Source organism: Panthera onca, chromosome F2, assembly GCF_046562875.1.
Source record: "Panthera onca isolate mPanOnc1 chromosome F2, mPanOnc1 haplotype 2, whole genome shotgun sequence".
NCBI lineage: Eukaryota > Metazoa > Chordata > Mammalia > Carnivora > Felidae > Panthera > Panthera onca.
Genome location: NC_138356.1, coordinates 51,880 through 73,665, shown reverse-complemented (window position 1 = coordinate 73,665; position 21,786 = coordinate 51,880). Strand labels below are relative to the sequence as shown.

The following is a 21,786-nucleotide window of genomic DNA, read 5'->3' as shown; positions in this document are numbered from 1 at the left end:
AGATTAAAATCAACGATCTCAAAAATCACAGTAAATGAAAACGGTCTAAAAGCCTCAACTAAAATGCAGACTGTCAGAATGGATAAAAAAGTAAGACTCAACTATATGCCACCTATACAAAATGCACTTTAAATGTCAAGACAGAAATTTATTCAAAAGACAGAAACATGATATACCACACTAACACTTGACCAAAGAAGGCTGAGCTAGAGTGGCTATATGAATACCAGACAAAACAGTTTCAAGCAAAAAATTATTACCAGCAATAAACAACAGGTCATTGTATAATCATAAAAGAGTCAATTAAGAGCAATCTTAAATGTTCATGTATCTGTTAATAGCTTCAGAGTAAACGAAGCAAAAATTGATAGAACTGAAAAGAGAAATAGCAAATTCACAATTATAGTCTGATATTTCAACACGCTCAACATCAAGGGCATAGTAGAATTGGCTACCACTATTCTCAAGGATCTATGGAACACTTACCAAAAGAGTAGGTCTTGGGTCAAAAATAAATCTTAATAAAAGGAAGAAGTCAAGAGGCCTGAAGTCATAATAGTGTGTTCCCTGACCACAAAGCAATCAAATCAGAAATCAAGTACAAAATTATCTCTGGAAAATACTCTATTTGTGAACTACAGAACACATCGAAATATCCCCTTATTACAAAGAAGTAATAAAAAAAAATTAGAAAGGATTCTAAACAGAATGAAAATGAAAACATAGAATTTGTAGAGTCCTGCTTTAGTAGCACTCACATGAAGACTGATAGCACTGAATGTATACATTAAAAAAGAAGAGGGAAGTGCAGTGATTCTTGCTGTCTTTGTTTCTCCTCCCCCAGCTTCTCGAGCGCCCCGCCATGCCCCGACCAACCCTGGCAGTGACTGGAGAGCAGGTTCTTTGTTCACAGCGCACAGCAGGCACTTGGAAGGGTGGGGGCGTGGTCTGCCCCCTGCCGGGAATTGAAGATGGGGGAGTAGCTGTAGATAGCTGTAGGAGGCCTAGACTGAGGTGGGCCTGGGCTGGGCCCCGGGCTCTGCTGGAGCCCGAGGCGGCGGCGGTGACAGAGTCATGGGCCCTTCTGGAAGGGAGAGCCCAATGCCTGTGCACCTGTCTCCCCTCCCTTCCTCTCCTCCCCTGCCAAGAGTTGTGTATTCTAGCTCCCCATCTTTTTCTCACTACCTACATCATCACCCTTCTTCCGACTTCGCTTCCCAGCTTCTTGCGACCGTTTCTCTCACTTAAGCTGCAGTTATTCAGGCTCTTTTCACCCTAGTCCTGCCGGAGACTTCATATGCCAGCAGTCTCTTTCATGGGATGTCCCCATCCTTCCCCTCTCCCCACATCCTATTCTGGGCTGATGGCAGCCAGAAATCCTTCCTATTGTGTTTACCGGCAGTTTCCACCTGGCCCTGAAGCTTGGCGCAGATCAAGTCCACCACACCCACGCTGAGAAGGACTCCAGGAGAACCACTTGTCCCATGGTGGTATTGGACAGTATGTTTTCGATTTTCCTCTGGTTGCTTATTTTAGTCTGAATAATTGTTACTCTCCACCACTATAATTTACAAACGTATGTTTTGGTTGCATGACAAGGAGTTAGAAATGAGCCAGAGACCATTCGCTGGTAAGGAGATTTAGACATTTAGTATTAAAGGAAGAAAGGACAAAAAGAATGTTAAGAAGTTTAGATTCTTCAAAGTATTTTGATATCTTTTGTGATCTGAGGAAGTGGAGATTACTGAACCTACACAGATTGACATTTTTGGAGAAAATTTCATGATGCTTGATTCCGCTCTTGGAGTAACGTGAACACAAGTTCTCAAACCTGCATAATCTCTCAGCTGGAACCAGCTGTATACCTGAATGTTCACTTCCATCAGAACTTGTATAAGAGAAAGGACGGGAGTCTGTTTCAACAAAAATGACTACGTCCGGGACCTGAAAAGGGTAATTCTGTTTCCTAATAGTGTATATGGTCGTTTTAGTGGGCACAGATCAGAATTTTTACAGTTTACTTGGAGTATCAAGCACTGCAAGCAGTAGAGAACTTCATATGCTCTATTTTCTGTGGGAAAAGTATGACAATTACGGAACAAAGGGACTTGCAGATGATCCAGAAGGTGGCCCGTATGAAACCTGGAATTATGAATAACCCTGGGCGCCTGGGTGGCTCAGTCAGTTGAGCGTCCAACTTCCGCTGGCTTGGGTCATGATCTCACAGGTTGTGGGTTGGAGCCCGGCGTCGGGCTCTGTGCTGAAGGCTTGGAGCCAGGGGGTTGTTTTGGATTCTGTGTCTCCCTCTCTGCCCCTAACCCACTTGCATTCCGTCTCTTTCTCTCTCAATAGTAAATAAATACTAAGTAAATAAATAAATAACCAACGAACCTACCAACCAAAGGATAGTCCTAAGGTACAGAGTGATTTTCAGAAATAGAGCATATGAAGTACTGAATGCCTCAGTCAGTTAGCACCTGACTCTTGATTTTGGGTTGGGTCATGATCGTTCATGGGTTCAAGCCCCCCTTCTCGTTCTGCAAAGTACAGGGTCTGTTTGGGATTTTCTCTCTCACTTTTTGTCTCTCTGCCCCTCCCCACGTGTGCTTTCTCTGTCTCTCTCTCCAATTAATAAATGAATAAAATTTGAAAAAAAGTCAGAAAATTCAGATCAATACAGTTCAAGTATGAAAAGCCCATTGTAACACTCTATGAAACATATTAAACTGATAATAATGCAAATCTACACAGAACTGTGAAACTGTGAAAAGGAAAGTAAAGGAGGTGGGAAGAGAAAAGATGGCAGTGGAGCGGGATCAGAATTTCCCTTGTCCCTCAAACACAGCAGTATTGAGGTCACAACATTTGGAATACCAGAAATACAGGCCGCAGAGGGACAGAAATATCTTCACAGGTGCAAAGAGACAGCTTGGCGGGACGGAAGGGTGTGTATGCGAATTGGGAGAAATAAAATGGTCTGCACATAGAGTGGGGGAAGCATTTTGGTGGAGAAATGAAAGAGAGAGAGAGGCTGTGGGAAGTTTATTTGGATAAGAGAAAACCTGTCCGGACCACAGACCAAAGAGAGGTCAAGAGAGCCAGTTTCTACTTTGCAAAACAGCCTTGGAAGCTAAAAAACAGAATTTTCAAGGTTGCCAGACTTTCTCTAGAAAAGAGCTGCCACCTCCCATGACTGGTGGGGAGGGAGCCGCCCCTAGGCTTGGTAGCAATCTCAGAGCTACCCTGGGAGAGAACACCTTGAGTATGGTGGAAAGGGGAAGTATTGCCCTGCCCAAGGGAAAAGACCCTGCAGGCATGAGCCAGAAGCCCTCTGTTCACTGGGCAGAGTGGTGCAACTCTACTACCAGGTCCGAGCAAAGCGGGATGCTACAGGGTTTTGAAACCCAGCTCAAGGCTCAGGGAACACAGGGGACTGTGCACCAAGGCAAGCCGGCCCTCCAGGCTATTCAGTGAGGACGACCTAAACAGTGAGTTTTGAGACACCTCGTGTGGGCAGGAAAGATTGGGGTATCACCATTTTTCTCCCCATGACCAACGTCGTGCGGCTTCAGGGAATGGACAGTGAGACTCTGTGGAGGCAGGCCCATTATACCAAACCCTGCCTCTCTGTGCCTGGTAACTGCTTCTCTATGGGAGTGAGACTGACATTGATGAGACAGGACAGCCCCTCCTCTAGACCGGGACAGACACCAGTACCAGACACCAGTAGACAACAATCCTCTGGTTTTCTATTTTAGTTTGTTTTCATTTGTATTATTATTTTTTATCTTTTCTTTTTTAATGTTTATTTCTTTATTTTGAGAGTGAGTGATCAAGCAGAAGAGGTGAAGAGAGAGGGAGAGAGAGAGATTCCGAGCAGGTTCCATGCTCTCACTGCAGAACCTGATGAGGGTGTCGAATCCATCAACAGCAACATGACCTGAGCCAAATTCAAGAGTCGAACGCTTCACCAACTGAGCCACCCAGGCCCCCATCTTTTCTTACCTTTGCTTTCCTTTTCTTCTCTTTTCCCTTTTTTCTCTTTCTACTCTATTTCCTCTTCTCCCTTTGAATTCACCCTACTAGTATCAAATTGACTTTGAGTCAAAGTTAATTATATATATATATTTTTTCCTTTGTTCCTCTGTTCTGATTGTTTGATCGAACCTTTTTTCTATGCTTTTCCAGATCTCCTTCTTCATTTTCTTCCTTTTCTTTCTGGATTAAGCCCTATAGCTCCTTTGAGTCACTGCCTGATCTTTTTTCCACTCTTGTCATTTCTCTCTTTGGGCTGATTCTTCACCACTCTCTTCTATTTTCCAAGATTACTTCAACAAACAAATCAAAGCACACTTAGTGGAAGGCCAAATCCACCAATCCAAGTAGCGAGAAAAGCAGCCAAAGACGCACCAAAAGAGTGCACACAACACACTCCAAAAACTTTGGTTTAACGGCCAGGCCCTGGACCGTGTAGGACCTTTTTTTTTATAGTAGTACTAGCAGGTGTGGGACACAGAACAAGCTATTAAAACACAAAAAGGACAGGAATCTAGCCAAAACGATGAAATTGAGGAATTCTCAAAAAAATTCCAGGAAGGACAGCCAGAGAAGTGCTCAAAAGAGACAGAAACAATATATCTGAGCATGTTTTTGGAATAACACGCATAAGACGCATAGTTGCACTCGAAACCAAGCATAGAAGACAGCAATCTACTGCTTCAGAGATCAAGGACATAAGGATTCGTCACCATGAATCCTGAAAATAAAATGTAAACGAGATACAAAATAAATTAGATGCAGTGTCAGCAAGGAAGGGAGAAGCAGCATTCAGAATCGGTGAAACAAAAGAGACAATGTGGACAAAGATTAACCAGAGAAAGGAAAGAAAGGAAAATACTAGACCACGAGGCAGGTACTAGAGACCTAAGTGATTCGGTGAGATGAAATAATGGCCACATCATAGGAGACTCAGAAGAAGAGTGAGAGAAAGGGACAGAAATTTTATACCAACAGCTTATAGTTGAGAGATTCCCTCATCTGGGGAAGGAAACAGGCATCCAAGTCCTGGCGGCAGAGAATTCCCTTCCAAATCAACAAAACCAGGTCCATACCAAGCGAAACCGGAAAAAATACAAAGATAAACAAAGAATTCTGAAAGCATGTAGGGACAAACAGGTCTTAATCTGCAAGGGAAGACAAGAGTAGCAGCAGACCAGTCCAAAGAAAATTGGCAGGGCAGAAGAGAGGGGTAGAAAACAGTCAATGTGCTGAATGGGAATATATGCAGCAAAAGATCCTTTCCCCAGCAAGCCTGTCATTTAGAATAGAGAGAGAAAGGCTTTCCCAAACAAAACCTAATGGAGTTCATGAACACTAAACCAGTCCTGCAGGAGATTCTAAGGTGCGACTCTATGAGTGGAAAGCAGCAGAGACTACAAAGGACCAGAGACCTCACCAAAAGCATGAAACCTTCAGATAACACAATGACACTAAATCCATATCTTTAACTAATCACTCTGAATGTGAATGGACTCAAGGCCCCAACCAAAAGACACAGGGAATCAGAATGGATAAAACACAAAACAAAACCAAAGAACAAGATCCATCTATATTTTGTCAACAAGACACTGATTTTAGACCCCAGGACACCTCCAGGTTCAAAGTGAAGGTATGGGAAACCACCTATCAAGCTACTAGAAGTCAAAAGAAACCTGGAGTTGTCACAATTCCACCAGAAAGACTAGATTTTAAACCAGAAACTGTAGTAACAGATTCAGAAGGGCGTTGGATCATAATTAAGGGGTCTATCCATCAAAAGGAGCTAACAATTGCAAATGTTTATGGCCCCAAAGTGAAACGCACACACATATGAATCGATTACTCACAAACATGATTAAATGTATACATACAAATACCATGATTGTAGACGACTTTAAGACTCCACTCATGGCAAAAGGCGGATCGTCAAGGCAGAAAATCAGTAAGGAAACACAGATCCAATGTGTCATTGGACCAGATGTATTCAGATATACATAGATATATATTGGCCTAATATATACATTTATATACATGGATATCAACACCGATATATTAAGATCTTTTCATCCAACAGCATTAGAATGCACATTCTTCTTAAGTGTACATAGAATATTCTCCAATGTCTCCAAGTGACATCCTGGGTCACAATACTGCCCTCCATGAATAAAAAACGACAGAGATCATATCTTGCATATTTTCAGATCACAATGAGCACTTGCTCATTCTTTCTCTCTCCCTCCCTTTCCAAGAGAAATACAAACATTACAAAAAAATTTCTCTCAGGTTCTTCCAGGAAAGACAAAAAAGAATAAACCTTGTGGGGCAATGAGTCCTGGATGAAAACCACACACAGACAGAATTCCATAACAAATATGTTGACAGTGGAGCTGACAGAAAGTGATGAACTAAAAGAACAGATACTAAAGGAATGGTTTCTGCAAGGAAAAATTAAAGTAGGGGTAAACCATTAAAAAAGAGCATGGTGCAGGGAACACGTAGGTGGCACAGTCAGTTCAGCATCCGCCTTTAGCTCATGAGTCATGATCTCTAGGTTTGTGGGTTTGAGCCCCACATGAGCTCTGTGTTGACAGCTCGGAGCCTGGGGCCTGCTTTGGATTCTGTGTCTCCCTCTGTCTCTGCCCATACCCCGCTTGCACTGTGTGTTTCTCTCATACTCCAAAAGAAATAAACTTTAAAACATCAAAAATACCTTAAAATCATGGGGGGAGAAGAGGAAATAGGAAAAAAAATAAGACATGACCAATCAAGCATGAGCTTAAGACAAGGAAGAAAATGGGAAATGTGAGCCAAGTAAGGTAAATGGAAACAAAACACACTTTTCAGCAGGTTCATAAGTATTACTGGGAATATACAATGAACAATAGTCTCTTTTAAACCTTTTAAAGATATATATAATTTATACATAAAACAGAGGCCTTGATCCGGAGTTTATCCCTAATAATACTGATTTTATCACTCTACAGTTATCTTGTTATAAATACTGAAATAAAGAATTTAATTTTTTTCACTATAAAATAAACTGTTCAATTAATGGCACCTATCACTTCTGAAAAGCTATAAATTATTACTAGACTAACAAAAAAAAGAAAAAGAGAGGTTCCTTACACATCATCTTTCACTATGGAGAAAGAATTGGGAATGAGAATTCTAGGAATAAATAGGGACCTTCAAAGGTTTTATGTAATGGGACACTGAAGGGGTTAAAAAAACAAAGGCTGAGGACTTTTTCTCTGCAATTCTAAGCTCAAAATGGGAGAATACTAAAAATATACTGTAACCTTCTTTCTTATGTAACTCCTGATTTCCTCAATAGAATTCATTTGCGTGTATACATGCTAAACACTAAAACGGAATAAAAACTGAAGCCTTGCTTTTCAAATTCACATATTTGTGATATATCATGCGTACTTTGTTACTTTTCAAATTCCATTCTATGGAATTCCATTTCCCTACTCGTTTATTCACATTCAACAACTATGACATTGCTTTTTCCAAGCAAGACTTTATTCTAGGAGCTCCAGGAGTCAAACAAGTGTGATTCCTCACCTCCAGGAGCTTATAATGATTTAGGGGCTTTGAAATGAATATTGAAATAAATATCAGATGTCTGAAACTTTAAATTTTAGAATCTGACACAAGGACAAAGAGGAGATAGTTTTCAAAACTAGAATAGGAAAGATTTCTGAAATTAGAAATTTGACAACTTGGCTATGAAAACCCCTGCTCATAAAACTACTCATTTCAGCAAAATATGTATTCTTCGGGGAGATGCACAATTTTAACTTACTCTTCATGGAGTTATTTCAAAACAAGGGAACACCTTTGTAAGGTAATTGTTGAGAAATAATGTAAACATCTAAATGTCTACATTTTCTAATGTTATTTTTGTCTAAATGTAGAACAAAAGATAGAGCCAAAGGAAAATCCTGTATCTCACCAAAATAAAACATGCCCGGGACGGGGGGCAACCTACAATAGATACTAGGACCTGAAAATATTTCATTTAGGCATGAGTATTATCAGTCATGTTACTATCACAGTAAGAATCCTTATCCTTAACCAAATGTCATATTTCCTCCATTATGGGAAAGCTTTTCCCCAATAGAATTTGAGGGTCATTAAATATTTTCCAGCCCATTCTTTTATCAGCCTCTACCTCTAGGATTTACCAAAGTAAAAGAAAACAAAACAAAACAAAAAAAACTTTCATCGCGTCATATATCTGTAGAGTGTTTTTTTTTAACTTTCTATTACACACATAAAATGATGATACACAGGCTACTCTCATATTTTCTGAGTAAAAAAGGGAGAAAACTAAATTCAGCATAGGAAAGTGAGTTTCACAGGAGGGTACTTTACCTTGGTACCAAAATCTAAGTCTTGGCTAGCTGATGTACGCCATGAATCATCAGGACAAGTTTTGTCAGAAAGCATTTAGAGCAAAAATATACAACAAAAACATGTTCATTTATTTAAAAACAAAATTTCAAAAATTAAGTGAAAGTTCAGCTGTTTATTAAACAAAGTTTCTTGGTATAATTAAAAGGTGGCCTCTGGTGTTTTCATTAAGTTTTATTTTAATTCCAGTAATAGTAACATCCAGGGTTATTTTTTTTTATTAATATAGTGATTCACCAACTACATACTGACCCCTTGCTCATCATGACAAGGGAACTCCATCCCCATCATCTCTTTCACCCCTCCCACCAATCACCTCTTCTCTGCCACCCTCTGTTTCTTTGCAGTTAAAAGCCTATTTCTTGGTTTGTCTCCCCTTTTTTTTCATCTCTTTGCTAATTCGTTGTTTCCTAAGTACTACATGAGTAAAATCATATGGTATTTGTCTTTCCCTGACCTTGCTTACCATACTACTCTCAGGCTCCATCCAGGTGATTGCAAATGGCAAGATTTCATTGTTTTATGGCGGAGTAATATGTTTTTTTTTGTGTGTATGGATATACATATCCACACACATACAGGGCTTCTTCTTCTCTCAATGTCAATGGAGGCTTGAGCTGGCTATTGAAAATAATGCTGCAATAAACACAGGGGTGTGTGTGTCCCATGGAATTCTTGTTTTTGTATTCTCTTTGGTAGTATCCAGTAGTGCAATAACTGGATCATAGGAGGGTTCTGTTTTTAATTTTTTGAAGAACCTCCATACTGTTTTCCACAGGAGCTGCACCCATTTGCATTTCCACCAAAAGTGCAAGAGGTTTCTTTGTCTCCACATCCTCGCAAACACTTGCTTCTTGTGTCTTGGAGTGTAGACACTCTGACAGGTGTGATGTGGTATCTCGTTGTAGTTTTGGGGAGCATCTTTTCATGTGTCTGTTGACCATCTGTATGTTGTCTTTGGAAAAATATCTGGTTATGTCTACTGCTGATTTCTAAATTGGGCTTTTTTTGGAGGGATGTTGACTTGTATCAATTTTTTATACATTGTGGATACTAACCCTTTACTGGATTTGCAAAACCTTTGCAAATATGTTCTCCCATCCCAGATGTTGCATTTTCGTTTTGACGGTTTCCTTCACTGTGCAAAAGCTTTGTAAGTTGATAGAGTCCCCATACTTTATTCTTGCTTTATTTCCCTTGGCTCAGGAGACATAACTAGTAAATGTTGCTACAGCCAAAGTCAGAGAAATGGCCTGTGCTCTCTTCAAAGATTTTTTATGGTTTCAGGTCTCACACTTAGGTCTTTAATTCATTTTGAGTTTGTGTGTAGGGTACAGAAATTGGTCCAGATTCATTCTTTTGCAAGTGGTTTGTCAAGTTTTCTGAACACCATTTGGTGAAGAGACTTCCTTTCCCCACTGGATAATCTTTCCTGTTTGTGGAAGATGAACTGACCATACAGTGGTGGATTTATTTCTGGGTTTTCAGTTCTATTCCACTGAGCTATGTGGCTATTTTTTACGCCAGTACCCACCATACTGTTTGGATTACTACAGCTTTGGAATACAACTTGAAATCTGAGACTGCGATACCTCCAGTTTTCCTCTTTTGCAATATTGCTTTGGCCATTCAAGGTCTTTTGTGGTTCTATACAACGTTTAGGATTGTTTAGCTCTGTGACAAATGCTGTTGGTATGTTGACAGGGATCCCATTACATCTTTAGATTGCTTTGGGTAGTGTAGACACTTTAAAAATATGTATTCTTCCCGTGAGCATCGGATGTTTTTCTCTTTCTTTCCGTCACCTTCATTTTCTTTCATCAGGGTTTTACGGTTTCCAGAGTACAGGTCTTTCAAAATTTGGACAATGTTTTAAAAAAGCTTTCAGTTCTCTATTTTGCCTCCACCTCTCCTAACCTGTGAAATCTCCAGGAAAGACCCAGTCTGAGTTTCCATAACCAAGGGTGACAGGCAGGGAATTCTCTGAAATTGTTGAAAATTAAATGTATAAACGTTACCACAATGACCTCTCACCTCACCTCTGTCAGAATGGCTCTGTTTCAACACACAGGAAACAACAAGGGTTGCTCAGGGTGTGGAGAAAAAAACAACCTTTGTGCACCGGTCATGGGATGTAAATTGGTATCACCACAGTGAAAGCCAGTATGGAAGGGCTTCAACAAATTAAAAATACAAATACCATAGGATCCAGTGATTCCACTACTATTTATTTACCCTAGGGAAATGGAAATACTAATTTGAAAAGATAAATGCACCCCTATGTTTATTATAGCATTATTTACAATAGACAAGATATGAAAGCAACCTAAATGTCCACAATGCATGAACAGACCACAAACACACAAACACATACACACAGACGCAGACACACGCACACACACAATGGAATATTATGCAGCTATAAAACAGAATGAGATCTTGCCATCTGGAAACATCATGGATACACCTAGATGGTATGAAGCTAAGTGAAATAAGTCAGAGAAAGACAAATCCTATATGATTTCACTTCTGTGTAGAATATAAAAAGGGGAATAAATGAACAAACAGAGAAAAAGCAGAAACAGACCCATAAATGCAGAGAATTGACTCTTGCCAGAAAGGAGGGCAAGTGGGGGGATGGACAAAATGGGTGAAAGGGAGAGGGAAGTTCAGGGTTCCAGTTATAGGATGAATAAATCACAAGGCTCAAAGGTACAGCATAGGGAATCTAGTCAGTGGTATCGTGATAGCATCATACATTAACAGATGGGAGCTATGCTTCTGGCGAGGATGGTGGACCATCTAGAGTTGTTGCATCACATATTACATTGTGTGTCAGGTAGACCTCAGTTTAAGTAAATATATCAAAATTTAGGTCTCTATGTTATGAGTGGAAGTGCTAACTAGAGATTAAAAGAAGAAAAGTTCCAAAGGCCAACTTTGTTCCTACACTGGCCTTGCCTTATTTAGGTCCATAATAACTAGCAAGACTTTCAAAACCTTCAGGGATTTTCAACTACCCAAGGATCAAAAATGGTCCTGGTAGTTGTGCCGCTATTTCTCTATACACTGCCTGAATAATTTCTTCCCTATGAACTCCCACTCTTACATCACTCTTCGGCACGGTTCTGTGGCATTCCCCAACCTTTCAATCTTTAGCCTATGAAGGCACAGACTCCTACAAGGATGGGCTCAAATGACCGAGGGTAGGAGCCATGTCCTGCTCCTGGAGAACAAGCTAATTGGGAGTCTCAGTCATCCACACAGTCACCTCAACATAAGCATGTTATCACCTATCCAGATGAAGCTCCCTTACTGATTTGACAAGTCAGTCCTACCACTGCCGAGCCCTACAAGTACATGGGAAGGGCATCACAGATTTAGGAAAAGTGGTGGAGTGAGGAGACAGCTTGCCTTGGGCCATACATCTAAGCTGTTTGGAATCTCCACCCCCCCCAGCCCCAATTCCTTCAGAGGATCTAAGCCATCCTCCCTCATTTGGGGTGGAAGTAGATGATATATTTCTACTTGCTGTAAACAGACTCTTCACAGCAGCTCAAATGATTTTTAATCTCTCTCATCAGAAAATCTGAAGTATGCTCGCACCTTCAATGAAACCAACACACACAAAAGCAGAAACCTGGTCAGGACCCTCTTGAACTCTCTATTTGAATATGCCTTTCTAAACAACTCCCCTAATCCTGGGTCCTTCATTCTTGTCCTTCACATTTACCTCACTTGGCATAAACCCCCATAGTCTGACATCTTTGCTAAAACCCTTATACTTATCCAACTCATTGTTGTTCTTGAACCCTGGTCTCTTCTGCTAATTCGATTCTTACCCTCCTTCACTGTATTCATTAGACCCATTCTCTAGCTTTCTATTATTTAAACACTTGCCTGCAAGATGAAGACAAAAAACAAGGAACAAAGGAAAGAAAGAAAACCATAATTTTGATCTCATTTCTGTCACTTATATCCAAATAGATCACTTCAATCTCTTTTGAGTTTCAAATTCTCCATGGAAACAACCATTGGGCAAGGAGGTTAAACATAGGTTGACCTACCACAGGGTATTTTGAGGAAGTAATCTGTGAAGTTACCTAAATCTTGAGACTCTAAGTTCTTTTGATTGGGCCTCTGGAAAAACGTAGAGTCCTTAGCTGGCAGAAGTGGGAAAATTATTGGAAAAAAAAAAAGAAATACCAAGAAAACCAGAAAAGAAAGCAAAAAGGCAAAAATAGTACAAAAAATTCATGGGAAAAAATCTCCAAAAAAAAGAAAAAGCTTCCTAGAACTAGACAAGTGTACTAGCCCAAAGGGAAACCAGACTGGGAACTTAGGCAACAGAGAATCATATAGCAATATCCTCGAAATAGAGGCAGAATTTAATGTAACAGGGTCTACAACTAGATAACCTTCCCTTACAGAAAACTCATCTGTCTCAAGAGGGGATATCCCTACATCTAAGGAGCTGCCTGAGGAGATCTTGCTAATGTAAAAGCCGTGACACCATGACCATAGCTGACATCCACCCCAAAATCTCTGATGGTAAAAACAAGGGACTAGTTACCACTGCACTAATTACTTTTGTTAGCACTAGTGGTCAAATATATAAGGGAAAATGCTTGGACTAACCTGGGTTCTTAAGAAAACCCTAAATTAGAGTTCCGACATCATTACCTTTGACACTCTGAGTTGATCTGCCCTAGGATTTGTATCTTCATCTCAGTGCTGCTGAGGAACCAGAGAATGGATGTGGAAGCTACACAGGCTGACAGGCAAAGCCCCTCAGCTACCCATTAACTATGGAATCATGGGTCAAGTAATCAACCTCCCTGAACCACAGTTGCCAAACTAATAAAAAGTAGGCTAACATAACACAGCTACCTTTGCAAAGCTATGCAATGACTATTTAACTGAACAGATATTAAGCATATGATATTGTGTCTAATCCAGGGTAGAACACTCAAAAACTGCTTTTGTTCTCTGCCTTCCCTTAGAAGACACATAATTTTCAGTTCATTCATTTCCTTTCCTTTCCTTTGATTTTCCGTTTCATTTCATTTCATTCCTTTATGCTTTGAGTGTGAGTGCACACAGAAAGAGGGAAAGATATCCCAAGGAGGCTGTCAGCGCAATACCCGACATGAGGCTTGAAGTCACAAAACTGAGTTGAAATCAAGAGTCACATCGTTAACCGACTGAGCCACCCAGGTGCCCCAATAAATGTCATTTTTACAAATCCATAAAAATACTACCTGGTTATAGAGTCTTCCTAAGCACTCTTATCTGCTCCTAAAGAAAAAAGCAAAATACTTGTTTAATCAACAATCGAAAATACAGGAAATTACAAGTGTACGGCTTATGATTTGTTAAAAAGTATTGCTTTGGAACCACACCTGGAAAACTTCACTACACTATATGGTAATTATACCATTGATAGGCTTAAAGCACTAAGAATTCTTACTTTCTCTTCTACATTGACCAAAAGCAAGAATGGGTTTTATCGGAATTTGACACCTACAGGTGAAATGATGTTTACAATAACCATCACTGACCGACTCTGTGACACTGGAGGAAAATTTTATCATTAGGAGAATATCACAAACTGACAATGTCAAACTGAAACTATCATGATTTTTCGGGACTTCCACTCCTAGAGAAGTTAAAAGAGAGTTTGTTTTGCTGTTACACGGCAGAACTTCCCCAGTCCTTTAGTAGAGTATATTCAGTTTTAGGATGAAAAAAACCCTCACAAATATGCTCTATATAGCTATGGTACTTTGCAGCATGGCCAAACCATAGCAAACAGACGCTCTCTGGCCTTATTTCCAAAGGCAAGGTAAGTAGAAAGGATTTGGCCTTCCAATTGATAAAGTTCTAATTTCTATTGCTAGAGAGTCTATCTAGACCCACTGAACATCACAGAGGAGGATTATCCCAATTTGAGTGCTATGTAGTGGTTCATGATGTCATTTTTCTCAACCCTCCCCATTAGGTGACACACATCTAGAGAAATCATGCTTTTTTTCATGGAAGACAGAGATCATCAGATCCTCTACTGATGAGCAACAACACAAATCAAAGTGCAAAGAAATCTTGAATGCCTACATTCAATTACTGGGGAATTTTAATTTTCTAAACATTCAACGATATCCACTGTATAATTCTTACTATATGACACTCTGGAAAGAGCAAGACTATGGAGGTAAGTGTTTGGGTGAATGTAGGGGAAAAGGGGCACACCACTGAGGACTTTTTAAAATTTTTTTTAACCTTTATTTATTTGAGAGACAGAGCATGAATAGGGGGAGTGTCAGAGAGAGGGAGACATATAATTGGAAGAAGGCTCCAGGCTCTGATCTTTCACACATAGCCCGACACGGGGCTCGAACTTTTGACCCATGGATCATGACTTGAGCCGACGTCGGACACTTAATTGACTGAGCCACCCAGGCGCCCAAACACAGAGGAGTTTTAAGGCAGTGAAACCCTTTCACACGATACCACAAAGGTGGATTCACATCATAACACATTTGTTAAAACTCAGAACGTATAACACCAAGGCTTAACAATAATGCAAATTAGAGACTTTGCCTGAATTTGATGAGTTAGTGTCCATATAAAATGCACCACTCTTGTCAGGGAGCCTGGGTGGCTCAATTGGTTCAGCCTCCATGTCTGGATCTGAGGTCAGGTCGTGATCTCAGTTCAGGGGATAAAGTCTTGCATCAGGCTCTGTGCTGACAGAACAAGATTTTTTCTCCCTTCTCCCTCTGCCCCTTGGCTGCTCACACGCATACATGCTCTCTCACTCAAAACTAAACAAAGAAACTGAAAAAAATACTACTAAAAATGGACCACTGTCTTGCAAGATGTTGAAAACAGGGGATGCTAGACATGTACGGGAGCCTGGTATGGTATATGGAGAATCTCTGTATTTTCTATTATATTTTGCTGTGAACTTAAAACTGCTGAAAAAATAAGGCTCATTAAATGTAAAAAACAAAGTAAAAAACCAAACACGGTATCCATTGAAGCTACTCTTACCATATATTAACGCATGAAACAGTCACCTTGAACATTAAGATAGAGATCAAAGTAACACAATAGGGTTCTCTCCCATATGGAAGTATATGAAAACACATAAAGCAAAATACAAAAATCCAGAAGTTATATATATACTTAGGCAAGAATCAATTGATGAATATGATCCAATATCTTATAACTATAAACAGGGATTCAGCACTATATGAATCAAACCTGGGTTTTCCATATAATTAGGAGATTTGATTCTAATTTTAAATCAAAAATCATTATCATTGTATCTAAGAATCATAATGAAAGCTTAATCACGTAAAAAAAGATTATAATGACCTAATATTGCCCGTTTTTTTGTACAAATACCTACTTCATATGGATGATGAAACTGAAACCAGTACCATGTTAACCATATTACTTTCTATTAAAATAAAATTTTAAGACTCCGCCAAAAATGAAGTGAGGGCTGTAATTCCTATGCAGAAAAGGTTTCATCAAGCAGGCCAAAAATGGCTAGCCTCAGAATATCGTGCTTGAATGACTGGCCCTTTGATGTTCCTTGGGATCTTGGATTTAAGGAAGGTTTCTACCATTCCCCAGCTGGGTAAGAGAATCTCACTGCACCTGTGTTGGTAAAATCAGTGTGCTTAAGGCCATACACTTGATTTCTTTTTGGAAACCTGAAATTTTGGGACATGCTAAGAAGATGCCTATGTGATTAGCATTTGATGAGAACCTCAGGCACTGAGTATCCATAAGCCTCTTACTGGCAGATATTTCACTTTTGCTGTCCTAACTTGATGCTGGAGGAATTAAGCACATCCTGCTAACTCTATAGAGAAAGGATTCCTGGAAGACTGTGATTGGTCTCCTCTGGACTTCACCCCATGCACCTTTTCTCTGTGCTGATTGGCCTTTCTAGCCTGTCCGCATACCAAAACATAGGCAACAACTATAGGCTGAGTCCTGTGAGATCTTCTAGTGAATAATCAATTCTGGGTGTCGTTGGTGTGCCTCTAGGACAAATGCATTTTATGAATTTTTTATTATTTGGGTTGATGTCTTACACGTGGTTACAGTCAGAAGGTTATGTCACAGAATACCTTTCCTGGAAACTCTTTTTCTTGGTTTCTGCCTTGAAAATTCCTACATTCCTATATATCCATTTGAAGAAAGATTTAAAAGGCATAGATGAAATCATGATGTCAGAAATTGTGAAAAAACAATCCTATTTTACTCAGAAAAAAAAGAGAGAATCCTGGTGGTTGCCACTATGTTCTACTATATACAAGTTCCTCTCAAATATGAAAAATCAGTTAATTTTTCCAACTAACTAGGACTTAGTTCATTTTTCTGGCATATAGGAATCAAAAGAAGTAACAGGGATTTTTCGAGAAAAAACAGATCAGACGCAGTATAAAAACATACTACTGATTGTATTGTTTTGTTTGTTTCTTTTCCCTAATTACTTAGAAAATTAAAAATATAGTTCATATATTAAAGGTAGTTACTGCCAAAATAATAAAAAAGTCATAATTACTTGTGTCCTCATTCCTGCTGCTCTCTTTTGTTCATATGATAAAGTCGTACACATTCTTCATGTCCAATTTATATGCCTGCACACAACCTGGAAACCTCTGAATCTTCTGAGAGTTCTCTCTAATCCCCGAACTTTTTATATTCAGGAATCACAAATTCGTATTATCTATATTGTTTCGGTCTCTGCTTTATTTTTCCTCTGCCGCTGCCTTAGTCCAACATGAGTTTTTAACTGATGAGTTTCGCAGGGAAAAAAAAGCCACCAAATACTATTATTTCTTAAATGAATAAAAAAATTGAGAAAAACAAATGAGAAAGACACAAGGCCCAGAAGAGAAAAATAATGGAATAAATTGAACCCTCTGAAGTTTTCAATCTTCACAGCTGAAAGTTTCATAATGGACTAATACTAGGCTAAGAAAACAAGAGCTTCCTTTTCCTCCCAGTCTCTTTATGTGTTTTCCTATAACCTATCCTCCATATGAGGGTTCAGCGAACCATGGTCACAGGCCAAATCCAACCTGCCATTTTGTTCTGTAAATAATGTTATATTGGGGCAAAGTCCCATGTCTTCACTTACATATTGCTATGGCTGCTTTCACACTACAAGGGCAGAGCTGAGAGACCACATCACCTAAAATATTCACTGGCTCTTTAGGAAAAAGGCTTGCTAATCTGTATTTTATGCATTAACCAGAGTGTCTTAACTCAAATCTAATCTTATTAGTCTTCTGCTTCAAATTCTCCAAAATCCCTGCATCAAATACTGCTGGCCCCCTCCCTAAGAACCATTCCATATTCTTCACTCTTGCTAGAGAATCACAACTTTATTTCGATATTTATTGTCTCCATACACAAAGAAGGTGGCCTCACCCTGGCTTCAAAAAGAGTAAGGATTATTCTAAGCTAATCACAGTACCTGATTTACCAGGGACCAGTTGAATGAGTGTGTGACGTAACCTAGTCTTTAAAATGTTAGAAAAAGTCTACAAAAAGCTTCTTCCTAGTGAAAAGAAACACCTAAAGAAAAGCAGTCTTTCCCACCCACTGGATGTTGCCATGTGAGAATATGATACCTGGAGCTCTTGCTAATTAGCCACCCTGGAAAAGAGAAATAAAAATACCACCAACTCCAAAACTGGACAAGGAAAGGCTGGGACCCTGATGACATCACTGAACCATCAAAATATTTCTGGTTCCTACTGTTTTAGTCACTGTTAGAAGTCACCTATTTGCCGCTAAAAGCATTCTACCGAAGAAATTTCCCAAGGCCTATCGGGTAAGATCTACTCCTTTCTATAGCACTAACAAGCTTCCATAAGCTTGTCTTACCTATGTATTCACCTCAATCCCAACCATGGCCATAGCACACGTTTTCTACCAACAAAACCCAACTGCTCATAAATCCTGCTAAGTTCACTCGTAAACCTTTGCCTCTGCACTGTTGTGTACTCCCCCAAACACTTAATCATGATAGTTTACAAATAGTCTCAAACATACAAATGTTTGTCCTTCTGCCTCTCTACCTGGCAAACTGAACTACTCACTCTGCACGCTTACGGTAGATTCTACCCAGTCTCTGAAAACACGGATTCCTCACCGTGAACTTACGGTAACTGGAACAAATGCCAATACAAAATAACAATGATAATTATAAGCTCTACGAGACTCTGGCACCTAGTAAGCACTAGAGTAAATAATAAAAATGGCAGTGGTAACAAAAAACTGGGGTGCAGAGACTGGTTTTTTAATGTTTGTATTCTACAACAAGATAACAGTAGCTAACAGGCACTTAAGAGTTACTTGTGAAGTGAACAAATCTACATGAATAAAAATGATTCTTTAGAAAATTATTTTTTTTTTATTTTTTTTATTTTTTAATATATGAAATTTACTGTCAAATTGGTTTCCATACAACACCCAGTGCTCATCCCAAAAGGTGCCCTCCTCAATACCCATCACCCACCCTGCCCTCCCTCCCACCCCCCATCAACCCTCAGTTTGTTCTCAGTTTTTAACAGTCTCTAATGCTTTGGCTCTCTCCCACTCTAACCTCTTTTTTTTTTTCCTTCCCCTCCCCCATGGGTTTCTGTTATGTTTCTCAGGATCCACATAAGAGTGAAACCATATGGTATCTGTCTTTCTCTGTATGGCTTATTTCACTTAGCATCACACTCTCCAGTTCCATCCATGTTGCTACAAAAGGCCATATTTCATTTTTTCTCATTGCCACGTAGTATTCCATTGTGTATATAAACCACAATTTCTTTATCCATTCATCAGTTGATGGACATTTAGGCTCTTTCCATAATTTGGCTATTGTTGAGAGTGCCGCTATAAACATTGGGGTACAGGTGCCCCTATGCATCAGTACTCCTGTATCCCTTGGATAAATTCCTAGCAGTGCTATTGCTGGGTCATAGGGTAGGTCTATTTTTAATTTTCTGAGGAACCTCCACACTGCTTTCCAGAGCGGCTGCACCAATTTGCATTCCCACCAACAGTGCAAGAGGGTTCCTGTTTCTCCACATCCTCTCCAGCATCTATAGTCTCCTGATTTCTTCATTTTGGCCACTCTGACTGGCGTGAGGTGGTATCTGAGTGTGGTTTTGATTTGTATTTCCCTGATAAGGAGCGACGTTGAACATCTTTTCATGTGCCTGTTGGCCATCCGGATGTCTTCTTTAGAGAAGTGTCTATTCATGTTTTCTGCCCATTTCTTCACTGGGTTATTTGTTTTTCGGGTGTGGAGTTTGATGAGCTCTTTATAGATTTTGGATACTAGCCCTTTGTCCGATGTGTCATTTGCAAATATCTTTTCCCATTCCGTTGGTTGCCTTTTAGTTTTGTTGGTTGTTTCCTTTGCTGTGCAGAAGCTTTTTATCTTCATAAGGTCCCAGTAATTCACTTTTGCTTTTAATTCCCTTGCCTTTGGGGATGTGCCGAGTAAGAGATTGCTACGGCTGAGGTCAGAGAGGTCTTTTCCTGCTTTCTCCTCTAAGGTTTTGATGGTTTCCTGTCTCACATTCAGGTCCTTTATCCATTTTGAGTTTATTTTTGTGAATGGTGTGAGAAAGTGGTCTAGTTTCAACCTTCTGCATGTTGCTGTCCAGTTCTCCCAGCACCATTTGTTAAAGAGACTGTCTTTTTTCCATTGGATGTTCTTTCCTGCTTTGTCAAAGATGAGTTGGCCATACGTTTGTGGGTCTAGTTCTGGGGTTTCTATTCTATTCCATTGGTCTATGTGTCTGTTTTTATGCCAATACCATGCTGTCTTGATGATGACAGCTTTGTAGTAGAGGCTAAAGTCTGGGATTGTGATGCCTCCTGCTTTGGTCTTCTTCTTCAAAATTACTTTGGCTATTCGGGGCCTTTTGTGGTTCCATATGAATTTTAGGATTGCTTGTTCTAGTTTCGAGAAGAATGCTGGTGCAATTTTGATTGGGATTGCATTGAATGTGTAGATAGCTTTGGGTAGTATTGACATTTTGACAATATTTATTCTTCCAATCCATGAGCAGGGAATGTCTTTCCATTTCTTTATATCTTCTTCAATTACCTGCATAAGCTTTCTATAGTTTTCAGCATACAGATCTTTTACATCTTTGGTTAGATTTATTCCTAGGTATTTTATGCTTCTTGGTGCAATTGTGAATGGGATCAGTTTCTTCATTTGTCTTTCTGTTGCTTCATTGTTAGTGTATAAGAATGTAACTGATTTCTGCACATTGATTTTGTATCCTGCAACTTTGCTGAATTCATGTATCAGTTCTAGCAGACTTTTGGTGGAGTCTATCGGATTTTCCATGTATAATATCATGTCATCTGCAAAAAGCGAAAGCTTGACTTCATCTTTGCCAATTTTGATGCCTTTGATTTCCTTTTGTTGTCTGATTGCTGATGCTAGAACTTCCAGCACTATATTAAACAGCAGCGGTGACAGTGGGCATCCCTGTCGTGTTCCTGATCTCAGGGAAAAAGCTCTCAGTTTTTCCCCGTTGAGGATGATGTTAGCTGTGGGCTTTTCATAAATGGCCTTTATGATCTTTAAGTATGTTCCTTCTATCCCGACTTTCTCAAGGTTTTTATTAAGAAAGGGTGCTGGATTTTGTCAAAGGCCTTTTCTGCATCGATTGACAGGATCATATGGTTCTTCTCTTTTTTTTTGTTAATGTGATGTATCACGTTGATCGATTTGCGAATGTTGAACCAGCCCTGCATCCCAGGAATGAATCCCACTTGATCATGGTGAATAATTCTTTTTATATGCTGTTGAATTCGATTAGCTAGTATCTTATTAAGAATTTTTGCATCCATATTCATCAGGGATATTGGCCTGTAGTTCTCTTTTTTTACTGGGTCTCTGTCTGGTTTAGGAATCAAAGTAATACTGGCTTCATAGAATGAGTCTGGAAGTTTTCCTTCCCTTTCTATTTCTTGGAATAGCTTGAGAAGGATAGGTATTATCTCTGCTTTAAATGTCTGGTAGAACTCCCCTGGGAAGCCATCTGGTCCTGGACTCTTATTTGTTGGGAGATTTTTGATAACCGATTCAATTTCTTCGCTGGTTATGGGTCTGTTCAAGCTTTCTATTTCCTCCTGATTGAGTTTTGGAAGAGTGTGGGTGTTTAGAAATTTGTCCATTTCTTCCAGGTTGTCCAATTTGCTGGCATATAATTTTTCATAGTATTCCCTGATAATTGTTTGTATCTCTGAGGGATTGGTTGTAATCATTCCATTTTCATT

At 39.6% G+C, this 21,786-nt stretch overlaps 1 protein-coding gene across 1 annotated transcript in view; it reads right to left on the bottom strand.

The window, feature by feature from the left end:
* POTEA (POTE ankyrin domain family member A) overlaps positions 1–21,786 on the bottom strand; it is an 84,394-nt gene that overhangs the window by 42,752 nt on the left and 19,856 nt on the right. Inside the window, 1 exon segment of the mRNA XM_081792283.1 lies at positions 1,755–1,888. Coding sequence (XP_081648409.1) covers positions 1,755–1,888 — 134 coding nt within the window.